This window comes from Coenobita brevimanus, chromosome 62 (genome assembly GCF_032717465.1).
Source record: "Coenobita brevimanus isolate Jiangsu-jjx chromosome 62, ASM3271746v2, whole genome shotgun sequence".
In the NCBI taxonomy this organism is placed as follows: Eukaryota; Metazoa; Arthropoda; class Malacostraca; order Decapoda; family Coenobitidae; genus Coenobita; species Coenobita brevimanus.
The window spans coordinates 39422134-39448389 of NC_137015.1; the positions used below are offsets into that span (position 1 = coordinate 39422134).

The 26256-nt window shown below is 41.8% G+C and overlaps 2 protein-coding genes across 2 annotated transcripts in view; both read right to left on the bottom strand.

Annotated features, from left to right (window-relative positions):
* Nucleotides 1-4825: 4825 nt before the first annotated feature.
* Nucleotides 4826-5620, bottom strand: LOC145404143 (uncharacterized). The gene has a single exon (XM_080275771.1). The coding sequence runs from the start codon at nucleotides 5618-5620 to the stop codon at nucleotides 4826-4828; it is 795 nt and encodes a 264-aa protein (XP_080131897.1).
* A 117-nt stretch (nucleotides 5621-5737) lies between these two features.
* LOC145404140 (protein SCAI) overlaps nucleotides 5738-26256 on the bottom strand; it is a 34578-nt gene continuing 14059 nt past the window's right edge. The window contains exons 6-12 of the mRNA XM_080275769.1: nucleotides 26018-26111; nucleotides 25424-25543; nucleotides 25034-25274; nucleotides 22874-23122; nucleotides 12581-12754; nucleotides 9985-10085; nucleotides 5738-5881 (exon numbers count right to left, since the gene is read on the bottom strand). Of these exons, the coding sequence (XP_080131895.1) occupies nucleotides 5738-5881; nucleotides 9985-10085; nucleotides 12581-12754; nucleotides 22874-23122; nucleotides 25034-25274; nucleotides 25424-25543; nucleotides 26018-26111 (1123 nt within the window). The remainder of the gene's footprint in view (nucleotides 5882-9984; nucleotides 10086-12580; nucleotides 12755-22873; nucleotides 23123-25033; nucleotides 25275-25423; nucleotides 25544-26017; nucleotides 26112-26256) is intronic.

The following is a 26256-nucleotide window of genomic DNA, read 5'->3' on the forward strand; positions in this document are numbered from 1 at the left end:
TTCAACCAAGTTATACTACAAACCAGCCTCCAAATAGGAAGGATGGACAGAATTTCAAAGCAAAAAAAGCAAAACAATCATGGTCATAAGAATACAAACTTAAAATCTATGCAAACAGCATAGACAAAAGATGCAATATTTCTAATATAATTATCAAAATCAATAATACTGTGAACGTCATTCATGATAAACCTAACTACAACCAGCTTTCAGCCAGAGGAGAGCTACAATCTTAACCTAACAAATGAAAGACTTTAATTTGGCAACTAAATGCATAGTATAGAATAACCATGTAGTTAAACTGCCATCAAAAGACTACCCTTATACATCATGGAACCTGTACAATATCACAGGGTTCAAAAGAGGTCTTTGGTAGGAAAGGATGAAATGGACAAAGGACAAGAGAGAGATGGAAACAGATATGGAGAGACAATGGGTGGGAAAGGATGAGGAATTGACTGATAAGTGTGTGTGAGAGAAAGGACTAGCAGATAAATAAGCAGAAGGGACGGAGAGATGAGAACAGTACTGGTACGAAGGAAGGTAGACAGATGGAAGGATTGGTAGGTAATATGGAGAGAAGGGCTGAAAGGTGATGGTGAGGAAGGGAGTACTCTGAGACAAACGAGTAGGAGGGGTTGGGAAGAGAAGAGGATGGAAGCAGTGATAAGTAACAAAAATAAACAAGAGCACACTTGAGAGAAAAACAGGGGAACACATGTCCTTAAAACATCTTTCTTGATTTTTTAAGTAAAGTGAGGGAGAGGAGGGAAGTACTAAGATAAGTAGGCATGAAGGATACAGGAAGGAAGTGGAGGGAGAGTGTAAGAAGAAACAAACTTACATACGACAGACGAGAGAGAAACGAGGCAACAAGCACCCTCAATATTTTCCTTGGTTCTTCCATAGTCCATCCAAACTATACTTTTAGTCAAATCAAACAGTATATCTTTCACGAAAAAATTAAATTCACAGGTTCACCTAATCTACATCTTCAATATACAGGACTGGAATATAAAGAATAAATAAATAAATAAAAAATTGCTTACCTCTGACCCACTCAGGCAACATTTTATATAACATGGCAATATTAAAAACAGACAACTCCACAACTACAATATTCTCCTTATGTGTAGGATTTAGAAATATGCTTATGTATAACATATGAACTTTGAATGATAGCAGATGTAGAGAGAACTTTGAATGCATATACTGTATGTTTGTGTTACAGAAGAATGTACTGTTTGAACATGTACTGTATTACAGTGTCCAGCATATTTATGTATATGCAAATTAGAGTACTAGTGCATTTATTACCAGTTATTCATGAGTAAAGGATCAGAAGAAAATACTAAAAACACACAACAACTATTTTGACACAAACCCATTAATCTATCAAAAACCTTAATATATGGTCAATTTCTCCATATGGGGACCCTCGCAAGACAGTCTCAACGAGCACTTCTAATATTGCTACTACGACTCTGATACTGTCTTGTGTGCTGGTGTGAATATGGCTAACCTCTGCATAAATATTTAAATATATAACTTTTCATAGGGATATTTTTTACAGGCATACAGGGAGTGTCAAAAGAATGATTTCATGGGCAATACATCTTTATAGACCCACTACGTTTCTCACACATATCTCTGTTATTCAGTGATCCCTAAATCTACTGTTTTGCTTTGTCAAGGTATAGTCTGTTCCGATATGCCACAATACAGTAAAGCTTGTTTTACTGTATCTGTGTAAAATAAACTTTACTTTGCTATTTGTTGTGGAATAAGAATGTTGTAAGAAAGTAAAGTACAGACATACTTCAAAACCTTAAAATGTTAATGCTAACTGACTGTAGGTATGGCCCATTTCACCTAGCACTTTGGAACGCCTAATATATTGGATGGAGCACCTAAGGTATTATCCCTCTCTATTCAACCCCTCCAGCATGATGACACCTCTGCATAATTTCTTTGCATCATAATAGTACAGTATGTCAACTATTGCTACTCTTTTCACTCTGGCCCAATTTTCAACCTTTTGCAGCTTACAGAAAAAGATAATGCTATGGCTCTATATCCTTTCCACCATACTTCTTCATGACCAGTATAATATGCTAGTATTAATCTACCGTTACAACTCAGCATGCTAGACACATATGGCAATTTTAGGCCAAGTTAGAGTAAAAGCTGCATAGCTTAAGAGCGATTTTCTTATAATGGAGAGGTTAGATATTGCCATCAATAATAATCCCTTCATTAATGGGGTTCCCTTAAGATAAATAATACCTTGCAGTGGCTATATTAAAAGATATCATCACTGTGAGAAGAATACAGCTGCACTTTCATATGTGAGAATAAGGCTGTAAAAAGAATTTTGCTACAGCTGAGTGGGAAGTGACACCTGGCAATAAACAGACAGATAAATAAATATGACATAAATAAACACAGCCTTCATTATCAATACACTCTCCATGTTCCCTCCTATGAGCAAACTTTTGACACACCCTGTAACAGCATGAAAAATATAATCTAAAAATCAGTCTTCAGTTTTCAGATAAGACTTTACTGTGAGGTACTGTCAGAGTATTAATAGCGGTGGAATAATTACACAAATAAATCACGGTTATTTACACAGTTGAGACTGTTAGATCGGCAGTGACATCTTGTATGTGGGAGATGGCAAGGGAGGGTAATGGGGAAGAGATGAGACGAAAGAGGAGAGGAGCTAACAGAACAGTAGAAGAGAGGAGCTGAGAGAACAGAAAGTGGAGGGGAGAAGAGAGGAGAGTGCGATGGGTATGACACAAAAGCGTACAAGAGGAGACAAGGGGAAAAGGGAAGAGAAGGGAAGGAGACAGGGAAGGGTAAGAAAGAAAAAGGAGAGGAGAGGAAAGGAGAGGAGAGAACAGTAGTAAGAAGGAACTGAAAACAGGAAAGGAAAGGGATGAGGGGAGAGAAGGTGTTGGGATATGACATAAAGGAAAAGGAAAGAAGTGAAGAGGCAAGGGAGGAAGAAGGAAGGAAGACAGGTATGGGAATGGAATAGAAGGCTAGGGGAGGAGATGAGAGGAAAGGATGCTGAGTATAAGCAGGTATTAGAGGGGATGGGAGGATAATGGGAAGGAGAGGAGACATGAGGGACAAAGGGGAGAGTAAGAAAGTTATGACAGGGTAGGGGAGGGAAAGGAGAAGGAAAGGGAGAGAGAAAAGGAGTAAGGAGAAGGAGGGTAGGAGAGGACAAGGAAAAGAAAGGAGAGAGAGAGAGAGAAAGAGGGTGACAAGGAGGGAGGGAGGGAGGGGGAAAAAGAGAGGATGATGATGAGGAAGGAATAAAGAAGTTGCAGAGGGAGAGAATCTGAACTTGAAAAAAAAAGAGTAGCAGGGAGAGTAAAATATATGAAAGTGGGAAGACACAGTGGATAACACTGAAATGATAAGGAAGTACTGTCTGAGTCTATAAATCTATAAATGCATCAATGTAAGAAACTACACTATAAAAAAATGAACATGAGGATGACTGGGTGATGACAGTGATCAATTAAGAGAATGGTACAAAAAAAGGAGAGAATATGACAGTGATTGAGTGTGTGCATATGAGAGCTGGTGATTTTAAGTGAGTAACTGAGTAGAAAAACCAGAATGAGTGAATGTGAAACAATAAATATGAGAACAAATGTAAGGAGTGACTATTGAGGAGACTAACTAAATGCATGAGTGACTATGAAGATCATGGAAGATACAGTACAAGATGAAAAATAAGTGACAGTGAGTAAATGTGGATGAAATACAATGAAATGATGAATGAAAGACTGAGAGTTGGATAAGGCAGAATGAGTGAAGTAAATGAAAGACAGTTCCACAATAAATTAGACTATGAGGCTGAATATGAATGAGAGTGAAGCACAGTAAACAAAAGTGAAAGAAAGTGAAAGAGAATCAGTGTGAGGGAAACAACATGAAAGAACAGCACAAGCGAGTGAGGAGGAGGTAACTAAGGGCTAACCTCTTCAACTCGGTGACACATTTCTAATTTATTCATGCTGCAAAATGTATGCTTTTATTCAGCTTAGGTGAGCACTGGAGTAGTGAAGGGGTTAATGATGGCTGCACCTCACACCAGTAGAAAAGTATCTTCTAGGCTGAACAAAATCATCTAAAAGAATATACTTAAAAACAGATCACCAGACTGAAAGGGTTTATCTAATACCCTCTACAATTCACTCTATAGCTCAGGTCCTCCTTACTACTACATCATAAATCACAACACAAAAAGTTCTTGTGTTTGCAATGGATCAAGATCATGATCCCCCCCCCCCCAAACATTTTTGGTGTTGACAGGTGGCCGATCGCATTCATCGAAAAATTACACTGCATACGGTATTTCATGTCTCTTTTTATGCATCCTTATATATCCTGTCGTTCATTTCAGTGAGATTTAATACCCACTCTTTTGCCTAGGATTTAATAACCAATATACAGTATATAAAATACATTTAAAACCTGATAAATATAATTTAACTTTGTTGAATGGTGATTTGATTACTTACTTCAGTACAGTTCCAAAAACTCCTTTAAATTTTGTTATTTCTTAGCAAATTTTCCCATCTTTTCTTCCAGCCACATCAACTTTGGAATTTATATTTTGGTTTCTTAAATATCCTGAAGGCTCCTCTTTCTCCTTGTTCTCTATATCCATCTCCTCTCTATGCCTGCCTCCTTCCATCTTCCCTCTGTGATCTTCCCTCTCTTATAACATGACTTCTCTCCCTCTGGTGGTAGTCTCTCTATCCTATCGTTCCTTACCAAATACTCCTTCTGTCTACCATCAGCCAGTGAGGGGCTGATGGTGCAGGGTGTAGCAGGCAAGGAGAACCACCATCAAGGAGAGGATGGACCAGATAACGTGAACCTCTAGTAGAACCTGGTCGTGGGGTTCCATTTGATGCAGCCAATTCAGGTCGTGCAGAGAGTCTAGGGTCAGGTCATGGGCAGGTGGTCGTACCCGGTGCGCTGGGGAGGGCAGAGGAGGTGGGTGGTGGGTGGGGGTGTCGCGGGGATTGGTGTATGGGCGAAGGTGTAGGCCCGGGCTTGGAGGTGGGGAAAGGGACTCATTTTCAGCCTCAGTGGTTGTCAGAGCGGGTCTCTCATCGGCAAAAGTTAAGGTCTTGAGGGTAGGTGGGGCATGCTTTGGGGTGCCTGGCAGAGGCATAGATTGGGGACACTTTTCAGCACTGTTTGGCGCAGTATCATCCCAGGCATCATCACAGTAGAGTGCTACACACAGGCTCTCTGATGCCACATTGTGTCGCCTGGGTAGAGGACTCCAGTTGAGGTCAGCAGCAGCAGTAGCAGCAGCAGACGTTGTGGGAGGAGGACTGAGAGTGGCAGATGATGTGCCCTTGGCCCCCCTGCCTTTGCCCTTCCCATGGCACAACATCTGGCTGGCACTGCGTCTCCTCACGTACCTAACACCGTTTTGGGCATGGAAGTCCAGATCCGTTGCCCCTCGACTACCCCCTCTAGCCCGTGCCACCACACTCCCCTGAACCCTCGAGTGTGTTACAAAGCTCCCAGCCCCATCAGCCACCTGGGTGACACGATCAGTGGCAAACTGCATCATCCGCCGCTCCCCAGGACTCACCAAAAATGACCCAAACCAATTAGAGAGTCTGTGCACCTCACTGAATATGGCCGCGCCTGATCCTGAACCTGGCGCAGGTCAGCAGGCAGCCGGGGGTCATTGGAGGTCATGGGTGTCAAAGAAGAGGTGTGACACATCAAGAGTGGCTGCCAACTCCAGCACAACACCATAGAGTCCAGGGTGGTCCAGTAGCTCCCCTTCTGGCAAGCTCGGGTGGCAGCGCGGGTAGAACTGCCGGCCCTGGGGGAAGGTTACAGGTGACATCCAGGCCTAAACGTGTAGGGATCATTCTATCTTTTCTTGTGTCTCCTGTTCTGCTCTACCTTTACTCTCCAAAAAAGATCTTTACTACCTTTGCTGCTTCTCCTTGTGCTCTATCCTTACAGTCTGAATTAAATCTCTACTATCACTATTCATGCTTTTTTTTTTTTTTTTTTTTTTTTTTTTTTTTGTGCTCGATTTATGGTCTAAACAATATACCTATCTCTTTCTGTTTCTAGATCTTCTCCATCTTCTCTTTTTCTGATTCTTTGTCTTCTCCATCTTTACACTTAAGACAAAATCTATACTATTTCTTCTTCCTCTCATCTCAAGCCTAAGAGATTATGTACCATTCTATCTCTTCTTCCTCTTGCTGTGGTATCCTAGTTTTACATTACAAACAAGATCTCTATCATCTCCTTTCCCTCCTACAATGAGCTTCCTCACTTGTCCGAGTCCTGTATTGTACTGGAATGAGAAGTCTTGCTTTGGATCTTCCCATTCCAAATGGACAAGGGAAATTGACCATGGCTATTATGATGACTTCATGCTCTATCTTTCACTGCCTTCTTCAGCTCTATCAACTCTTGCCTGATTCTTTTCAATAAACCATACAATACCAATCACCAGCAAAATACACATAGGTATACATAGTGCAATACTATTTTTACCCATCCCAGTTTATAGTGGGAACTAAGGCTGAGATGATAAAGATGAGGATTTAATACTGTTATGTAAGTTTCACAACATACAGTACAATGTACTGTATATGCTAGAACAGGCTTAAACATAACAAGTTTTAAATATACATACCAGGAATGCCAAAGCAATTCAAGATGCATATAAAGAGCAAAAATATATTGAAAACAAATAAAAACTGAAAGCAAATAACAAAACAGGCAATATAACAATAAAGAACAGCTTCACACAGAAATCAACAAAATTTCAGTGCATTTAATATTCAAAACAGTTTGGTCATTAAATGCAATAATATAACAACAAACCTAGCCATCTACTGGTTATGTCTTCAATATGTACATGTTGTCATTTAACATCAACCCATACCTGCTGTGACATTTCTCAGGATGACTGACATACACTTGCATACTACTAATTAATATCACAATACTACTAGAGTCTTGGAACAGCAGAAGATGGAAGGTGTGGCAATGTGTGGTATGGCTGTGCTGTCCAGCAGTGCATGGTAGGGTTATGTCGAGTGGCAGTGCATGGTATAGTTGTGTATGGTTTGGCTGTTTATGATACAGTCTTATGTGGTATGGCTGCAACATATGGCAGCATGAGGTGTACCAGTATGAAGTATTGTAGAGTATGGTGTGCCAGTGTCTTTTACTGCACAGTAAAATTTGTAATGTCTTCCAAAATTATTAAGGCTCACGAATGCAGAGCACAACTTTCCGAATATTCATAATACTATACACCCTTTAAAATGTTCAACTACATACCCATCAAGTTCTATGTTGTTTCTGTAAAGTACATGCATAAATTTTAAAGTCAACATTTGCATGTAATTAACGCACAGCGACAAAAAATTCTGTTTAGCTCCTTAGAAAAGTCACCATGCAGCAAACAAAACTAGCAGCGCCATACTTGACACATCTCAAATTACCACACCATATACTGTCTCATGACACACTGCCACACCTCACATCTTTCATTACCACACCTCTCACAGTTACAATCACACACACCTACTGCCAAACTACACAGTCACACCACATAATAATAAACCTCACATAAATTTCAGTCAAAATTTGAACAGTTTGTCCCCTACTGGAAAAAGTTTTTTAATATCACAGTATAATCCATTACTATAATACCATGCTGTTATTACAGATCTACATATACAGTAAATATATATATATATATATATATACACACGGTAGTAAACAAGCTTGCCAACTGTCCAGCTCAGTAAATATGAAGTCAAATGCAACAAAGCGAGCAGCAAAACCACCAAGATTTGCGTGTCATGCACGGAATACCACAACCAAGCAAGTGCAAAGCATTTCCTACATGTGAAACTCAAGGCAAAGGCTGTTGTACGTTTCTGTCCCTTTCTTCACACAGCTTTACAATAGCCCATTATCCCTAAAAAGGGTGTCTTCCTTATTAAAAATATCATGGCATACTGAAGAAAGGAAAATACTACGAGACATAGAAGTATACCGTGTTATGGACCACTAAAATGCAAAACCATCATCCACTATGCTCTGTTCTTTACCAGAAATATTAAGCATTTTTCTCCCAACATTCATGTCATTGTGATTCTGCTGAAACGTAAGTAACTGGCAATGTTGGCAAAATACTTCCAAAGATCACTCTAATGGAGTGGTGCTGAAAATTTATGAATATGTAATGAATAGTACATATATGACAGGTGCATGAAAACAATGAAGGATATGAGTGAGCAGGATTATCTAACTAAACAAAAAGTACATAGGTCAATATATGAAATTCAAACCCTTTAAACTACTACTTCCTACAGAAGGATTTTTTTCAGAAGCCTTAATACTCAGCCATGCCTCTGTGGTAGGCTGTTTATACGAAATATTTGATAGATGAGGTCAGCTTGTAAGAATTAACATACAATTGGTGTTATCAGTTATTTTACACCCTTTTAAAACCATGTCACTCTCAACTTAAATTTCAGGACCAACTTGCCTAGCCCCAGGCTCCTACGCTCCTCATGGGGCAACACGGGAGTAGATGATGGATGGATGGATAAAACCATGTCAGAACCTAATAAGATCTTGCTATTAGGTGACCAAGGCCGACACACGCAAGTATGTTGGAGTGTTTATAGACGATAACGATTGATATAAATAGTAACAGTCGACTGTAATGGTTCAAATTTCACTCATTACTTCCTAACTCCAGATGTGTAAAACAATAACGGATCGCAACCATGCTTATGGGAATGGGTGAGGAGAGAAGAGATGCAGTTGTGGAAGTCAAAATAAAATTGAGAGGAACTAATAAACAACTTGTGCTTTCGCTTACCATTTAACTCTGCTGAACAAAATCATCTATTGTTAACCTGAATAAAATGTACAAATGCATTCATAACAAGGGGAGATGATGCGTGAATGGTTAGAGAGACTGTCTGTTGCCTGAAATTATGTGAGTTTGATCCCAGGCTAGGGCAGGGTAAGGTCTGATGAACTGAGTTTTGCCAAAACAGACTTCCACAAGATCCAGGAACATGTCATAAAAATGCTCCCATCCATACCATTCCAGTAATCCTGAATGTGATAACTCCACCATGTACTCAAGATGACCAGAAAGTATTAGTGCTGATGTGGTGAAATGAAATGTCTAGCATACTGAGAAGAGGAGAACACAGAAAATCAATATACATGAAACTGGGTACATGGGTTGGATTCCAGCCAGTGGGTTGTGGACAGAAACGAAAAATAATACACATGCAGGCAAAATATCAACCCAAATAATAGAAAGCCAAGCAAAATGAAGCATGCAGCAACAAAAAATTAGAAGATAATAGCAAGCATAAGACCCAGGAGCATATAAAAGTAGAAGATAAGAGAATGCACAAGTAACAAGGGGAAGTAAAAACAAATACAAGTACTCCTCACTGGTAGCTGCTTCAAGGTTATAATGTATATAAATAAACTCTTATTTTCACTGAAAATTGGTTACAGTTCATTGAAAAATTGCACTGAATCCAGAAATGGTGTGGTTTATAGTGTTTTGAACCCCTGGCCAAGAGCCAGACCCAGATGCACAAGTATTACTGATTATTGTTTCACTGAAAGTGTTATTATGTCAGCATATCACAGATATGAAGTGAGGAGTGCTTGTATAGTACAGATACGCAAAGGGTCATATACTCAAGGACTTAGCAAGTTTTCAGTTTTGTCTTCCTCATCAATATATTTTGCATACTTTACTTTTACAGTCTTACTAATGATATACTTTGCATAATGTACATTGCAGTCTTAACCAGTTGTAAGGAGATATAAATCTGCTAGAAACAGATGCTGAGAAGTTTCTCAAGCCCAAGAGAATACAACCCTGAAAAAACAAAATCTTGTACAGACCTTGAAGGCGCGATGGGCTCTGAGCACGGTGGAGCAGAAGATAAACCTGAGTGTTAGCAGTCTCAAGAAGTCATCTCCAAAGAACTGAAGAAATGATGGGTCTGGAAATTAAGCAAAAATCGATATATAGTGTTATTAAATATATTTCTCTATTAATTTCCTCATACCAAATATGAGAATTTTTCATGCATGAAATCATCCAGCCCCATATTACCCTTTTGGAGTGTATGGGCCTGGGCTAAGCTACTATAATGCAAAAGACTTAAGATCGAGACTCCCTGTGGCATTAAATAACTGAAAAGGATGGAGACAATGCCTCTAAACTACAATCATCTGTCACGACTTCTAAGTATGTCTTTCCATCACTTCAATTAACCATGTCTCATGCAGAACACATACTTTTCTCTTTTAACTTTCTACTTCATTCCTGGTCCTCCTCTCTCCCCCCCTTTTTTTCTTATAATATAAACACATCGTGATATGTTTAAATCTTCATGCAATCCAAATGTCTGATCCACAACATACTGCAAAGATGAAAAACTATACTGCAAGTTGAGTATAACATACAGCAATCCCTCAATTATCCGACATAATAGAGCCAAGACATGCCCGGGTAGTGGCAATGTCCGGATAATGAGCAATATCCCCCCCACTATACCTAGACCCTACCTATACCCAACCTCCAACCCATACCTAACGTATCTGTACAGTACCTCTGCTTACTTTGGCAGTGTTTTCAGGTCATTCAGGCAAACAGTAATCCCTCAACTATCTGACATAATAGAGCCAAAGGCATATCCGGGTAGCTGGAGCTCCTGTTTCACTAGCTATCTAACCATCCCCCTTTGCTGACCTTTTCAGTGTGACAGTAACATGGAGAGTAGACCAGCATACTCTCCCAAACATTTCCTCTAACTATCTATGCACTACACCACATGCACTTTACATTTCACACAACGTATCCCACTATGTTACAGGGGTTGGCGCCAGTAAGGGCATGCGGCCAGAAAACTTTGCCCCCGCTACCTAGTGGCGGACTTCTGGGGGGAGGCGTGGCGGGGGTTCCGCCGGCATAGATCATGGGTCCAGGGCGAGATGGGGCTCGGGCCTGTGCTAGAGGGTACAGGGCATTGCGCTTCCCAGGCTGCTGCTTCCGCCCAATAGAGAGGGGCACGAACCTGGGAGTAGCGCCCCAGGAGGCTGCCCTATCAGTGGGTGTATAATGGTGGGATAGTTGCAGTGCCAAGACGCGCTTGGAGGGTGTCCCTGCAGCTGTCCTGGCAGGGTGCCCCGAGGCCACTACCACAGCCACTGGTAAGCTGGTGGGCTAGGGGTCCCAGATCCATTGCCTGGACCTGGGATTGTGATGTGAGTGGGACCTGTGCTGTGTCTGTCCCCATTTATTAATTATTAATACTATGCCCAGACCCTACCTATACCCAACCTCCAACCTTTACCTAACCTATTTGTACAGTACCACTGCTTACTGTTTTCCAGTCATTCAGGCTTATTTAGACATCAAGACACACAGGAATATCCAAAGTAATGCTAAACACCAAGAAAACCATGCAAAAAAACAATGGAAACCAAAAACCACCCTACCAATACACTACTGTATGTACAGTACCCCTCCTCACTGTGGCAGTGTTTACAGGTCAATCTGCGATACTCAGACATCAAAACACACACAGGAACATCCATGGTAATGTTAAACACCAAGAAAACCACACACACACAAAAAAAACACATTGAAAACCAAAAAACACCCTACCTATACACTACTGTATGTACAGTACCCCTTCTAATTTTGGCACTGTTTTCATGTCAATTTGCCATATTTAGACATCAAAACACACAGAGGATTATCCATATTAATGCTAAACATCAGAGAGACAAATGCATAAAAAAAAAAAAAAAAAAAATTCCACAAAAAACCACGGAACAGTTGGAAAATCGGTTATCTGACACCAATGATAGCTGTTCCCAGGCCACAAAAAAATTCCACGGAGAAATATGCCACCAGAAATTGGTTAAATTGGTATAAATGGTATACTATCATCTTTGCTGGTGTCTATACTACAAGATAAGCTAATAAAAACAAAGGAAACTGATGAGTAAAAGTAAAGAAATGCAGTGAGAATAAATTGTTTTCAGAAGTAAAACTTACCTTCATATAAATTCCCACCATCCTAGTGCAAAATTTTGCCAGCACCATCCAAAAGTTAAACACATGCCTAGATGCAAAATTTTATGAGCTTTCTTGTGGTCACTTTGGAATTTCAATATGACCAATAGTATTCAAACAAATCACAAAAAAACTTTTAAAACTGTGGTTAAGTAACAACAACTATACGGACATTCCGCCAGCATTTTCAGCATTTACCAACATCCTACGAATATTCTTAACATTTACCAACATTTCCACATTCACCGTATCTGCAAAATCCTACCAACATTCCAAGCATTTATCATACTGACAAGCAAAGACGTCTTACATGCAGGAGGGCTGCTAGGCCCATGGGAAAAATCAAAGTACCATAGTTAGGCCAAGAATCAGAAACATAAACTAAAAAAATACCAACACACGGGCACATACCAACATTCCGGCTGCGTGTGAGTAGCTTTGACGCCTCAGCAATGAAGCGATCGACCAGCGCCTGGCACTTCTCCCACAGATTCATGGGGACATCACACAAAGAGCTGACCAGACACATCCCCATCAGTGGTGAGTGCAGGAACAGTGTAAACAGGTTCCCCCGATGGTGCTGGTCTGGGGGCAGAAACAGGTTTACTTAGTACAGGTCATTATTGTCATCATTATCACCATCTTCACCATCACCATTATCATAACACTGTTTCCCAATGGGGTCTGGGGTGGAAACAGGTTCCCTTATTATAGGTCATCATCATCATCATCATACCACTATTTTTCACAAACAACAGGGATGTCTCAAGGCCATAAACCAGAAAATAAAAATGCAACAGTGTCACGAATCAATTCGCAATACTGTATTTCCCTTTTGTGAGAAGCCACGAACTATTAGTGGAAAACTCACTGTGTATCGCTCAGCTAACCGTTTCTCCCTCCATTTCGGAGTATACTTTTCAAAACATTCGTCACTTTCAAAAGTGACCGATTTAACGCACGTCACTAAGTGCTCTACTGAGCGATACAATTGTTTCTTTATCGTTCGCCTCTGCTTGCCTTAACCGTTAGCCACGCCTTCTTCTGGTGGCTTGTGCGTCCTGCCCATACAATGTATTTTGAATTCAGTCCAGTTGTTGCTGTGACGGAGAGAGGTCCTGTGCCAGCAGTGTGAGAGGTCAGCTAGTACCCAAACTCCACTTCACAGTTCTTCAGTACTTCCATCCTTAGTTCAGCTTGGGTGATACGCAGCATTCATCGACTATAGTATTTCCTTCTTGTATTTCCCTAGTCATAAGAGTTTAATTAAGGTGTTTTTTTTCTAGGCGTAAGTATTTAGCTATTGCGTGAGTGAGTGAGTGCGTCTCATTAATTTGATTTGAATTGTAACGTTAAATTTATTTTTTGTAATCAATAAATTTAACAGTTCCTTTCTTGAGCTCAGTGTAAAGTAAAATCTTGTTTCATTTCTTCAAATTAAGCTTATTTTCCATATAGCTCCTAGCTTGCATAAACGTTTTACTATTCATAACTGGTACTTAGAGTCTTGTTGTATTAACTTAAAATCCGTTGTGCCATAGGAGTTAAGCATCGGCAAGAACCTGATGTTAGTATTAGTTATTTATTGTCAGGGGTGAAATAACTTTCTCCAGAGGCTAACAGTACAGTAATTCAGCAATTGTGAGTAATTAGTCTCTGCTGTGTACTGTTGAGAAAGTTTATAAATTCTCGTTCTTAGAGAATCGTAGCAAGTCAGCGTAAAGTAATCGTTGCTTGATGTAGCAAGACAATCATTGTCTCTGCTCTTCAATATTATTGAATATTATTATCAATTAAATAATATTTAAGCATTTATTTTTAAAAACTCCGCGATATTATAAAAACCCCGTGACAATTGGCGACCTCATTCCAGGATATTAACTCCTAGCTATAAAGCTATTCACGAGATAGTGCTCACTCGTTCATATTTAGGAATTTATAATTAAAGTTTATAGACACAAGTTTACTGGTGTTTACCGTTAATTTAGCAAGTGAATTTTGCTTTATTAATCAATAGAATACTTAACTCTAGTTTATTTTTGGTAACGCCAGACGATTTTATTCGCTCCTGGGAAGTCGCCGTACCCATTGTGTTTATTATTGAGTCTTCCCAGTCATTTACATTTTTGATTTATTCTTTGCCAGTTAACTGGATAAGACTGGTCACCACTAGCTTGTGTCTGTACTCTTTACTTGTGTTTATTAGTATTCGTCGCTAAGCAGTCAGTACTCAATTTCGGTTTTGCTTAATAAATTAGCGCCATGGCTACTACTGTATTTTTACAGGAAGCCAAAGAAATGGGTCTTTCGGACCCAACCGAAATTAAAGAGTATATACTCTCACGGCATAATCAGGAGCAGCAGCGCGAGAATGATGCCCGTGAAGAGCGTAAGATTCAGAGTGAATGCGAGCGAGAACAGCGCGAATACAAGCGAGAACAGCGCGAATACAAGCGAGAACAGCGCGAATACGAGCGTGAACAGCGCGAATACGAGCGTGAACAACGAGACAGAGAACGAGAACACGAACGTGCCGAGCGAGAGGCACGAGAAAAACATGAACTTGAAGTGCTGAAGCTCAAGCGAGATTCCTTGGCTTCAGACACGTCTGGTGCAGTCGGTCCAAGCTCCACGAGCGTTCTCCCTGCACATGTCCTGGCGACCCCACGCATCAAGCTTCCTTCATACAAGGAAAGCGAGCGAATCGAGCCGTACATAGCAGACATGTATCAACTGGATGAGGCAGCTAAGCGGCTTCAGTTTCTTAGCCTATTTGAGGGCCCTGCCCTCGATATTCTCCACAGAGTTCGTGGAGACAATCTCACATATGAGATGATGAAAGCTGCACTCATTAAGGCGTATGGTCTCACAGTAGACGACGCCAAAGTTCAGTTCATGCGAGCTCGTCTCCAAGACGAGGAGACAGCTGTTCAGTTCCTTGATCGTCTCACAGCTTACTTAAATGAGTGGATGGAGAAAGATGAAACTCCTTCCACACGTGAGGGGATAATTGACCTTATGCTGCGTACACAGCTAGAGAGGTCATGGCCTGCTGAGCTCATAGCACAGCTTAAGATCTGCCAGGTGAAAGATGCCAGCCAAATGGCAGAGAAGGCTGACGCATTCTTTACTGCATACGGGTATCAAACTCGTAAGCAAAACACCTGGAGCAGAAAAGATACTGCCAAGTCTGGGAAGCCGTCTCAGACTGAATCCCAGCACCAAGGCCGTTCTCAGGGTAATGGCCAAGGTCCAAAACCACGGAAGGACCAGGGGCAAAATACACAGCAGCCTGCTTGGAAGCGGTACAACAAGCACCCCAACCAGCAGCAGTTCCCCAAGCAGCAGAAGCAGCAATACAAGGACAAGCCACGTAACCCTCAGTCAGGTCAATTAGTGTATCGGAGGCAGGAGGCAAATGCAGCCTTCATTCCACAAGTACCCGGTGGTGTCATCTCTACCAGTACAGGTACTTCCCAACAGTTCACAAGTCCCCCTCCGACCATGAACTCTCCTCAGACACCTAGTTCCCAGGGCGCCACGTTTGCTGCATCGGTTGTTCCGCAGTCTCATGAATGACTGGCTGCTACCTCCTCAGACCCTTCCACCAACAACACTGCCTTTCTTGTTCAGCCAGGGTCTGTAGGAGGTGTTTCTGTAAATGTCCTGAGGGACAATGGTTCCTCAGGCTGCTCTGTTAAGCAGAGTTTAGTTCGGCCTGATGAGTATACAGGTCGACAGATCCAAGTTAGACTTATCGATGGATCAGTGAGATTGTTCCCTGAGGCACGTATTCAGGTGGCATCTCCATTTTATACTGGTACGACACTTGCAGTTGTCATGCCAGAACCCCTATTTGACCTCATATTAGGCAACATCGCTGGGATCAAAAATAGTTGTGCCGTAGATGTTGCTACTCAGACTTCGGCTGCTGCGATAACACGAGCCATGGCCAAGGCTCCAAATCGCGTCACTCTGTTGACCGTCGCAACGCCGCAAGATCTGATTCATAGTGAAGATGTTGTCCAAGAGCAACAGACTGACTCGACACTTGCCTCAGTGCGCAAGAAGCTGGAGGGTAATGTGATCAAGTATTCACGGGGAGGTCAAGCCAGGTTCCTTCGTAAGCAAGGACGGCTGTACCGTGAGTCACAGACACCCCAGGGTGAGGTTCGACTGCAGTTTGTCGTTCCTGCAAAGTATCGCCGAGCAGTGTTTGAATTAGGTCACTGTTCAGCGATGGGAGGTCACATGGGTCAAAAGAAGACCTCTGACCGCATCCATGCTGACTTTTTCTGGCCAGGAATGGGACGGGAAATAACGAGGCTCGTACGTTCCTGTGATGTGTGTCAGCATACCACTGACCGGGGACGTGTCCGTCCTGCGCCATTGAAGCCAATGCCCATAATCTCTGAACCGTTCGAGAGAGTAGCAGTTGACATAGTTGGGCCAATCTCTCCTAGGGCTAGTGATGGATCAAAGTATATCCTCACTATAGTTGATTTCAGCACACGGTGGCCTGAAGCCGAGGCCCTTAAGAATATAGAGGCCGTCACTGTTGCTGAGGCATTAATTGAAGTGTTCTGTCGTGTAGGAATCCCTAAGGAGGTCTTGAGCGACCGGGGTTCGCAGTTCACTTCGGCAATGATGAACGAAACGTTCAGGTTGCTGTCCATCCGAGGCTTACGAACTACGTCGTATCATCCCATGTGTAACGGGTTGTGTGAGAGGTTCAATGGAACTCTCAAGAAGATGTTGAGGCGCATGACCGCCGAACAGCCAAAGGAATGGCCGCGGTTCATTGCTCCTCTTCTATTTGCCTATCGAGAAGCCCCACAGCATTCATTGAAATTCTCACCCTTTGAACTGGTGTATGGGAGGTTGGTCTGGGGCCCACTTCAAGTCCTTCGTGAGTTATGGGACGATGAAGAACCCGACCCTGAAGTCAAGACCACCTACACCTACGTCCTTGATTTGGCCGACCGCCTCCAGTCGACATGCGAGTTAGCTAAGGAAGAACTGATCAAGGCGCGTGAAGTTCAAAAGGCTTATTATGATAAGAAGGCAAAGCTTCGGAAGTTTAGTCCAGGCGATAAATGCTTGGTATTACTCTCCACTTCCCAGAACAAGTTGTTGGCGTAGTGGAAGGGTCCATTCGATGTAGTAGAGCGCATTTCAGACCTCAACTACATAATACAGATGGGGAATCTTCGTAAAAGGTTCCACATTAACATGTTGAAGGCTTATCAAGAGTCAGACCCCGAGGAGACTGGCCTACGAGTAGCTGATGATAGTGACCAGCCACTGGAAGAAACCGGGGCAGCTGGGGTGATCCCAGCTGATGACCATGATGACGAGCCCTTAACCGCTCAGTCCCATCAGGAAGAGACTGTCGGAGATGTTTTACTTAACCCTGACTTAGCAGTAGGGGACCAGAATGCCTTATGGTCACTGCTCTGTCAGTATGCTGATGTCTTCTCAGACCAACCTAGACTTGCAAAGGTTGCGTGTCATAAAATTGAGTTGACCAGCAATGCTCCTATAAAGGTTAAGCCATATCCGATTCCCATGCGACTACAGGGTGCAGTAGATAAGGAAATTGCTGACATGGAGACTGCAGGCATTATCGAAAAGTCCTCATCTCCTTACTGTAGTCCGATGGTAGTAGTCCGCAAGAAAGATGGTGGAGTCAGGATTTGTGGCGACTATAGAAGGCTCAATGCAATCACCAAAGTCGATGCTGAGCCAATGGGTGACCATATTGCCATCTTCTCCAAGCTGGCAGGGTCACGATATTTCACGAAGCTCGACTTAGCGAAGGGATTCTTCCAGATTCCCCTTCATCCTGAGAGTCGTCAGTTCACTGCCTTTGCTACTCCTAGGGGGTTGTACCAGTATAAAGTCCTCCCATTTGGACTTACCAATTCCCCAGCAGTATTCAATCGTGCCATGAGACAAGTGCTCCATGGTATTGTAGGAGTAGAGATGTTCGTTGACGATGTCCTCGTTCATTCTGCCACATTGGAGGAGCACCTCAGACTCTTGGAAATTGTCTTCAGTAGACTCCAGAGTTTCAACATGACTGTGAAGCCTAGCAAATGCAAGATTGCTCACAGTGAGGTGGAGTTCCTCGGTCATATTGTTGGCAACAATCACTGCAGGTGTCAGGGTGACAAGATCAGGAAGGTTAAAGAAGCCCCGAGACCCGTGACCAAGAAACAGGTTAGGGCATTTCTTGGCCTAGTGGGATATTATAGGAGTTTTCTTCCCAACTTTGCTCTCATTGCCCAACCGTTGTACGAAGTGCTACGGAAATATGCTCCAAACACCATTGAATGGGGAGAAGCACAAGAGAGATCTTTTGCCACCCTCAAGAATATGTTGTGCAAGGAGCCCATTTTGCAGTTGCCTGATTCCAGCAAACCTTTCATACTGCGCACTGATGCTTCACAAGATGGAGTAGGTGCTGTATTGATGCAGGAATCGGAAGGTGGAATCTTCCCAGTGGCATACCACAGCCGTAGGCTAAAGCCCGCCAAGAGGAATTACAGTACTGTTGAGAAGGAACTCTTGGCTGTGGTTGATGGTGTTAAAAAATATTATTATTATTTATTTGGGGCATCATTTGTTCTGGAAACTGACCATATGCCACTCACTAGTCTTAGCACGACCAAGATGGCTAATGCAAGATTGACACGCTGGACACTGTATTTACAGCAGTTTAACCTTGTTGTGAGATACATCAAGGGAAGTGATAACGTAGGTGCAGACCTGATGTCTCGCCTACTAACTGCTGACTAACATGGGCAGTTGTTGTATGCTGGGTTCCGTGATAGGCATCCTCAGAGATTTGAGTAATCCAAGGACTAGCCTGGTTCCCAGTCAAAAGTGTAGATCTGACGTCTCACTTGTTGGCCCCACAGGACACAGTATGTCCAGGGCCTGTACATACACGTGTACTGTAGGTTAAGGGGGAAGAGAGAACTCCGCAGAGATGACTTGAGGCTATGGAAGACCCAAGTTTGCACAAGGATTCTCAGCTCCCCGATACTAATATAAGTACTGTAGGTTAAGGGGGAAGTTCGAGAGAGAACTCCGCAGAGGCGACTTGAGGCTATGGAAGACCCAAGTTTGCACAAGGATTCTCAGCTTCCCGGTACTAATATAAGTATTGTATTGTAGGTTAAGGGGGAAGTTCGAGAGAGAACTCCGCAGAGGCGACCTGAGGCTATGGAAGACCCAAGTTTGCACAAGGATTCTCAGCTTCCCGGTACTAATATGAGTATTGTACTGTAGGTTAAGGGGGAAGTTCGAGAGAGAACTCCGCAGAGGCGACTTGAGGCTATGGAAGACCCGAGTTTGCACAAGGATTCTCAGCTCCCCGATACTAATATAAGTATTGTAGGTTAAGGGGGAAGTGAGAACTCCGCAGAGGCGACTTGAGGCTATGGAAGACCCAAGTTTGCACAAGGATTCTCAGCTCTCCGATACTAATATAAGTACTGTAGGTTAAGGCACTTCCTCCTATTTTCTATTTTAGTGTGATGGGCGAATAATATTTCACCAGGATAGGCATCCTCTGTCGGAAATTTAGGAATAAAGGTTGAGGACCCGTGTGCAGTTCGAGGCTATGGAAGACCCGAGTTTGCACAAGGATTCTCAACTTGCCGACCATAATCGTGTGCTATAATTAATGGCAACCTCGAATGTACGTCGTAGCACTGACTGCTAGGCAGAGGGAGTAATTGTAACAAGATAAAATTTTGTCTCATTGACACTTTTGATGCTCCACCTCAATTGGTTTTGCAGGTTCAGCAATGGGTGTAGCAGTTTTGCTGTGCGGGCCAGCTGATCGTCTGCCGCACGCTGCCGCCTCTTCTCTGCCTTCGTCGTCACCATATTATTATTTACTGTGTCATTTTACACGTAGGTACAGTTACAACTGTCACACCTACACCGTGTATTACATACACCACGCTACACAACAATTAGTTGTCAGTGTAAATGTAGCGAATTTTCGCTCAGTTTGACCTGAGTACAGGATTTTCACCGTCGTCACGGAGTTTTTCCCTCAAGCTTGCTTCTATTAACGTAAATACGAGGTTTTTTCGCTCATTGGCGACTGCGACTTTCTCCTGTAGCAGGATAGCACACACACCACAGTGTGAATCTTGTGCGAATGACTTAGGATGTGTACATATATATATATATCCACAAATATTTTCCCAAAATGAAAAAATTTAACTTTGTAAGGGCGTAATGTCACGAATCAATTCGCGACATTTCCCTTTTGTGAGAAGCCACGAACTATTAGTGGAAAACTCACTGTGTATCGCTCAGCTAACCGTTTCTCCCTCCATTTCGGAGTATACTTTTCAAAACATTCGTCACTTTCAAAAGTGACCGATTTAATGCACGTCACTAAGTGCTCTACTGAGCGATACAATTGTTTCTTTATCGTTTGCCTCTGCTTGCCTTAACCGTTAGCCACGCCTTCTTCCGGTGGCTTGTGCGTCCTGCCCATACAATGTATTTTGAATTCAGTCCAGTTGTTGCTGCGACGGAGAGAGGTCCTGTGCCAGCAGTGTGAGAGGTCAGCTAGTACCCAAACTCCACTTCACAGTTCTTCAGTACTTCCATCCTTAGTTCAGCTTGGGTGATACGCAGCATTCATCGACTATAGTATTTCCTTCTTGTATTTCCCTAGTCATAAGAGTTTAATTAAGGTGTTTTTTTTCTAGGCGTAAGTATTTAGCTATTGCGTGAGTGAGTGAGTGCGTCTCATTAATTTGATTTGAATTGTAACGTTAAATTTATTTTTTGTAATCAATAAATTTAACAGTTCCTTTCTTGAGCTCAGTGTAAAGTAAAATCTTGTTTCATTTCTCCAAATTAAGCTTATTTTCCATATAGCTCCTAGCTTGCATAAACGTTTTACTATTCATAACTGGTACTTAGACCAGTCTTGTTGTATTAACTTAAAATCCGTTGTGCCATAGGAGTTAAGCATCGGCAAGAACCTGATGTTAGTATTAGTTATTTATTGTCAGGGGTGAAGTAACTTTCTCCAGAGGCTAACAGTACAGTAATTCAGCAATTGTGAGTAATTAGTCTCTGCTGTGTACTGTTGAGAAAATTTATAAATTCTCGTTCTTAGAGAATCGTAGCAAGTCAGCGTAAAGTAATCGTTGCTTGATGTAGCAAGACAATCATTGTCTCTGCTCTTCAATATTATTGAATATTATTATCAATTAAATAATATTTAAGCATTTATTTTTAAAAACTCCGCGATATTATAAAAACCCCGTGACAAACAGAAGAGCTATCATCTTCATTATTATCTGAGCTATCATTTGCATCATCATCATAATACTATTTCTTACAACTACAGAGGTATCCAAGATCCAAACAGAAAATTAAAAACACAACAAGAGGAGAGCTATCAACAATGTCATCTTAATCATCAAGACCAACATTATTATCAATTTCATCATCATAAGAATATTTCCCGATAGCAAAAGGGCTGTGTACAGTTCATAAACAGGAAAATAAAACAACAAGAGGAGAGCTGTCATAAGTGTCACCATAACTATCATTGCCATTACTGTCATCATCATCATCATGACCATCCTAATCCTATCTTCCACCCATACATGCAGTACCATCATCATCATCATCACCACCCTAATCCTATCTTCCACCCATACATGCAGTACCATCATCATCATCACCATCCTAATCCTATCTTCCACTCACACATGCAGTGCACTGGTACTGAAACAGGTATAAGAAAGATACAACTATCAAGAGAGGGCCAGGTGGACTGAAATCCATTCATTCACTATCCAAATCCTTCAAATTCTTGATTCCACCCCTCCCAAGGCAAGCATTCTCACCATCATCATTCTAGTTTTAGATCCCGTATTAATCTGTAGTGATGAGAACCAAAAACAAATTTTTTGCCTCTACTGAGCTATAAAGATGATAAAAACTGAGACACCACTAACGTTAGTAAGATGGTCATTCGCCATTCATTTTGAAGTTTTTGAGCATTGCTCCGAGTTTCAGCCATGTCCAATCGATGGCAGTCCTCCATGTTATATGATCCCTAGTAACATCTCTCTTTAATCCCCTAACTCTAATGTCAATTTGTATAACCTCATCCTAGGCTTTTCAGGTCTACCCATTCTTGCTGTAACCTTCATATTCACACACTCCCCATTCTCTTTTAATGTCCAAACCACCTCAATCCCTCACCACTCCCAACACCACATCATCACAAACGTTGTCATATCTCTCCATCAACACCAGAAAATTCACAGTCCCCGCTTTGACTTTTTGAGTCAGCTCTTTACGGAAAAAAAAAAAAGGGAATACATGATTAGTATTCATTCTCAAGTGATCCAGGAGGACTGCAGAGCAGTTCTTTACCGGTACAGGTAACTACAGTTCCGCAGTGCTGTTACATGCAAAAGTTAAACCCTTCAGTATCACGGCTTGCTGCTACTGCCACACAATATCACCCAGCTTTGGAGAGACGCCTGACAGTAATGAGATTAAAATGTCCACATTAATCTCTTCCGTATGATGGCAACTTTTTCATTCAGCTTCCATAAAATCTCGTGTTGTGAAGGTGCTAATACAGTACCAGTAATTTTGACCAAAGATAGTTCAGCCTAACTCCAGTAAGTGATCACAACTGACCTTGGAACTGTGGTGGGGCATCTTGAGCTGACATGAGCACAACCAGAGGTTGCCCAAAGTATCGGGGCATGTTGGCAAAGACAGGAGAGTTCTCAGAGTCGACCACTAGGAAGAGCGGCTTGCGTGTGAAGGCATAGAGATCCCCAGGATAGAAGCAGTGCATGTCCTTCAGTGTCATGGCTCGCTTGCTGCTGCTATGGTCACCGTCACGCTTGCTGTTTGTTATCACACCACCATAGTCATACCCGGCTGTTAAGGATGAGAGAAGTACTGCAACATTGTGTACAACATTTTAAAGATCTTATTTTCCCTACTGCCACCCAAAAAGAATCCCCTCAGACTGAGGGGGCTAAACATTAATCTTGAACAGCTTGTTAAGTATGATGATGCCTTTCACAAATATTCTTGTTACTGCCAGAAAAATTTAATCAGTTGTGGAGAAACCTCAAAAACTTAAGCAGTAAATATACAACTACAATGTTAATATTATCTCTCTCTCTCTCTCTCTCTCTCTCTCTCTATATATATTATATTATATATAAATATATATATATATATATATATATATATATATATATATATACAGTATATATATGTATGTATATATATATATATATATATATGTATATATATATATATATATATATATATATATATATATATATATATATATATATATATATCATCATCATCATGACTTCCTCTCCCACCCTAGGGCAGGGTGAGGAGTAGCAACATCCAGACAAAACCAATATTGCCCAATCCAATAGGCCACGCTTCTATTCACTCATCATTCAAGCCCCTGGAATCCTGGCTCTATCTGATACGCCGGTATATACAGTATTTATATTGCCTAAATATTTAATTTATACTAACACTAAATGATTTATCTGGCAGAGGGAAATTACAGTAAATCAAATGGTTAAGCATTAATCCAGTCAATCCTTTTGAAGTTCTGGGTAAATATTCAACATAGGCTAACAGCAGAATTCTGTTTAGCCATGAGTAATCTAAGCAATCACACAGCTAAAGTTTTGAACCATTATTTCCCACTACAGCTGTGCTGCCTCATCCTTGCTCAGCGTTAGGAGGCACAAGAGGAAGCTTTTAACCACACTCCCATCCAATTCATCCACTTTTTACTGCAAACCCTTAAGGTGTGGGTCTTTCTCCACTTTTTCTCATCCACAGGTGGGGTTAGGCTGGGTCCAGAATGCAAGGAAAAACAAAAGACATGATAATGAGACGACAAATTATCAGCATGCCCAATGAAATAGGCCACATATTCACTCACCACTCAAGTCACCACAATCCTAACTCCACCTCATACACACACCTTTTCATTAATATGCACTTAAGTACTGCCTATCAAACAGAGTCATTCCAGCATCTATCTAATTAAAAAATGAGACACCAAACCTTTGTCATGCACTCCTCCATATAAAATCTCCCTCCTGTGTCACAACTGTACCAAGAATCTTGTGACACGTGCGATAAGCTGTAGAGTTACTACAACCCTTGCCAACAAACACCATAGCTGATGATATTGTGACAGATGTGCGAAGGAGTGGAACTGATACAAAGGGGTGGAAGAAACAGGGGTGTGTAGAGGGAACAAACTCACCTGTACTCACCCATGTTTCCTTTAGTCTCCTTCCTAAACACTCTAACATACACCCAACCATCCAATCCATTACTGCCCCACTGGCAGCATAGGATCAACTTAGTCAAAATTTTTGGGAGGGGTCTTGAACAAAGGTATGGAGTAAATTTAATAAAGCAAATCACAGATTACACACTCACATTAAATAAATCTTAGCAATGACAGGGAACTGACTGAAGGTTTGAGAATTAATGTCTGGAACTGTATCCAACTCGAAAACATACGACAGTGTACTAATTCATAACTGAGAGAGAATCACTAAAATGTTTCAACTGATGGCCATGTGCAGTTGTGTTGGAGGGTCAGTTACAAAAAAGAAACTCATTCCTAACTCATGATCAATGCTACTGAATTTCATGCACCCATAAAGTACCACACAGTTGCAGGTGGACTAGTTATGACAGGTGAAAACAAACCAAGTACACAAAATACAACAAACACTAAAACACACACAAACAGACAAAAGACACAAACACACACAAAAAAACAAAACTCACGGTCCTGTGGGTGTTTGGGCGCGGGTGGGAAAGTGCCATCGGCGGATATATATAACAACATGGCACCATTGGCAGGGAGTTCCTTGAAGCCTGATGCCAGGAAGACCATGAGCTGGGAGAAGGTAGGTTTGTACAGCAGGTACTTATGCGGGTTGTCTCGTTTCATCCCCCGCCCACCAGTCCCCCCTGCACTGCCCATGCCCACTCCCCCACCCACACCTCCACCTGCATCACCATTCTCCTGGGGGGAAGGTAATGGGGAACTACTGAAAACTAGCAAGGGTTGAGTCTTTACAGTAAAACTGTATGAAACCAAACAGAATAACTATTTAAGTACAGTATACATGAATTTCTCTGTCTCTCTCAACTAAACTAAGGGTTATCACTAACAAAAGGCATCTTGTTTGGAGCCGGTGATGAATCGTAGAGCTGTGTGGGGTCCTCCTGAGGTTCACGCTCCAGTGTCTGTAGCATCCGAAACATATCGATGGTTAGCTCACTGAATTTCACCTGGGGACAAGGATAAACTTGGTCAGTCTTGGTACTAATGCTAATAAAAATGTTAAAACATACAGTCCTAAATACCTCCCTGTGAGATATTGGGCACTGAGGCTAGAGGTTACAGTACTCTAGACAATTTACAGAAAGGCAATTGTCCTGCACCTCAGTGGCACTATGTGACTGGAAAACTCCAGTAGCTACTTAATTAATAATCAACTTACTTTGATGGCATTACAGGCCATCTTATGTTTGGGGATTCTCAGGTGGGAGCAAGGCTTGGGAGATGATGGCGATTCAGCAAAACAACGCATATAATTTAATTCCTGCATTCTCCAGATGAAATTATTCAATTCATACGAGACTTTTCAAACTGCTTAGGGTATCTCCTAAGCTGATTATAATCATCTGGTAGCGCCAAAAACATTTTTTAAATGACAACCTTTGGCTGAAGGGATAAACTGGGTAACCTTTCCCCACACTCACCTGGTCATTACAGTTGCCAACAATGAGAATCTCCTGAAGGCTGAGGTTCATCATTGGTGTCTTTTCTACAGGCGGAGTGTTGTGTCCACTTAGTCTACAAGGCAACAAGAACAATAAGGTGTCACTACATTAATTATGTTCCCAATACTCGAACTACAGTTCAATTGCTGTGATTGTTGTATGTTTAGAGTCTAGGTTTATCAAAATCATTCTGACTGTTTTTCTATCCTAAAGGACAT

Excerpts from the sequence above, each read along its gene's own strand:
- LOC145404143 (XM_080275771.1), bottom strand. The coding sequence starts at position 5,620 with ATGATGCAGTTTGCCACTGATCGTGTCACCCAGGTGGCTGATGGGGCT.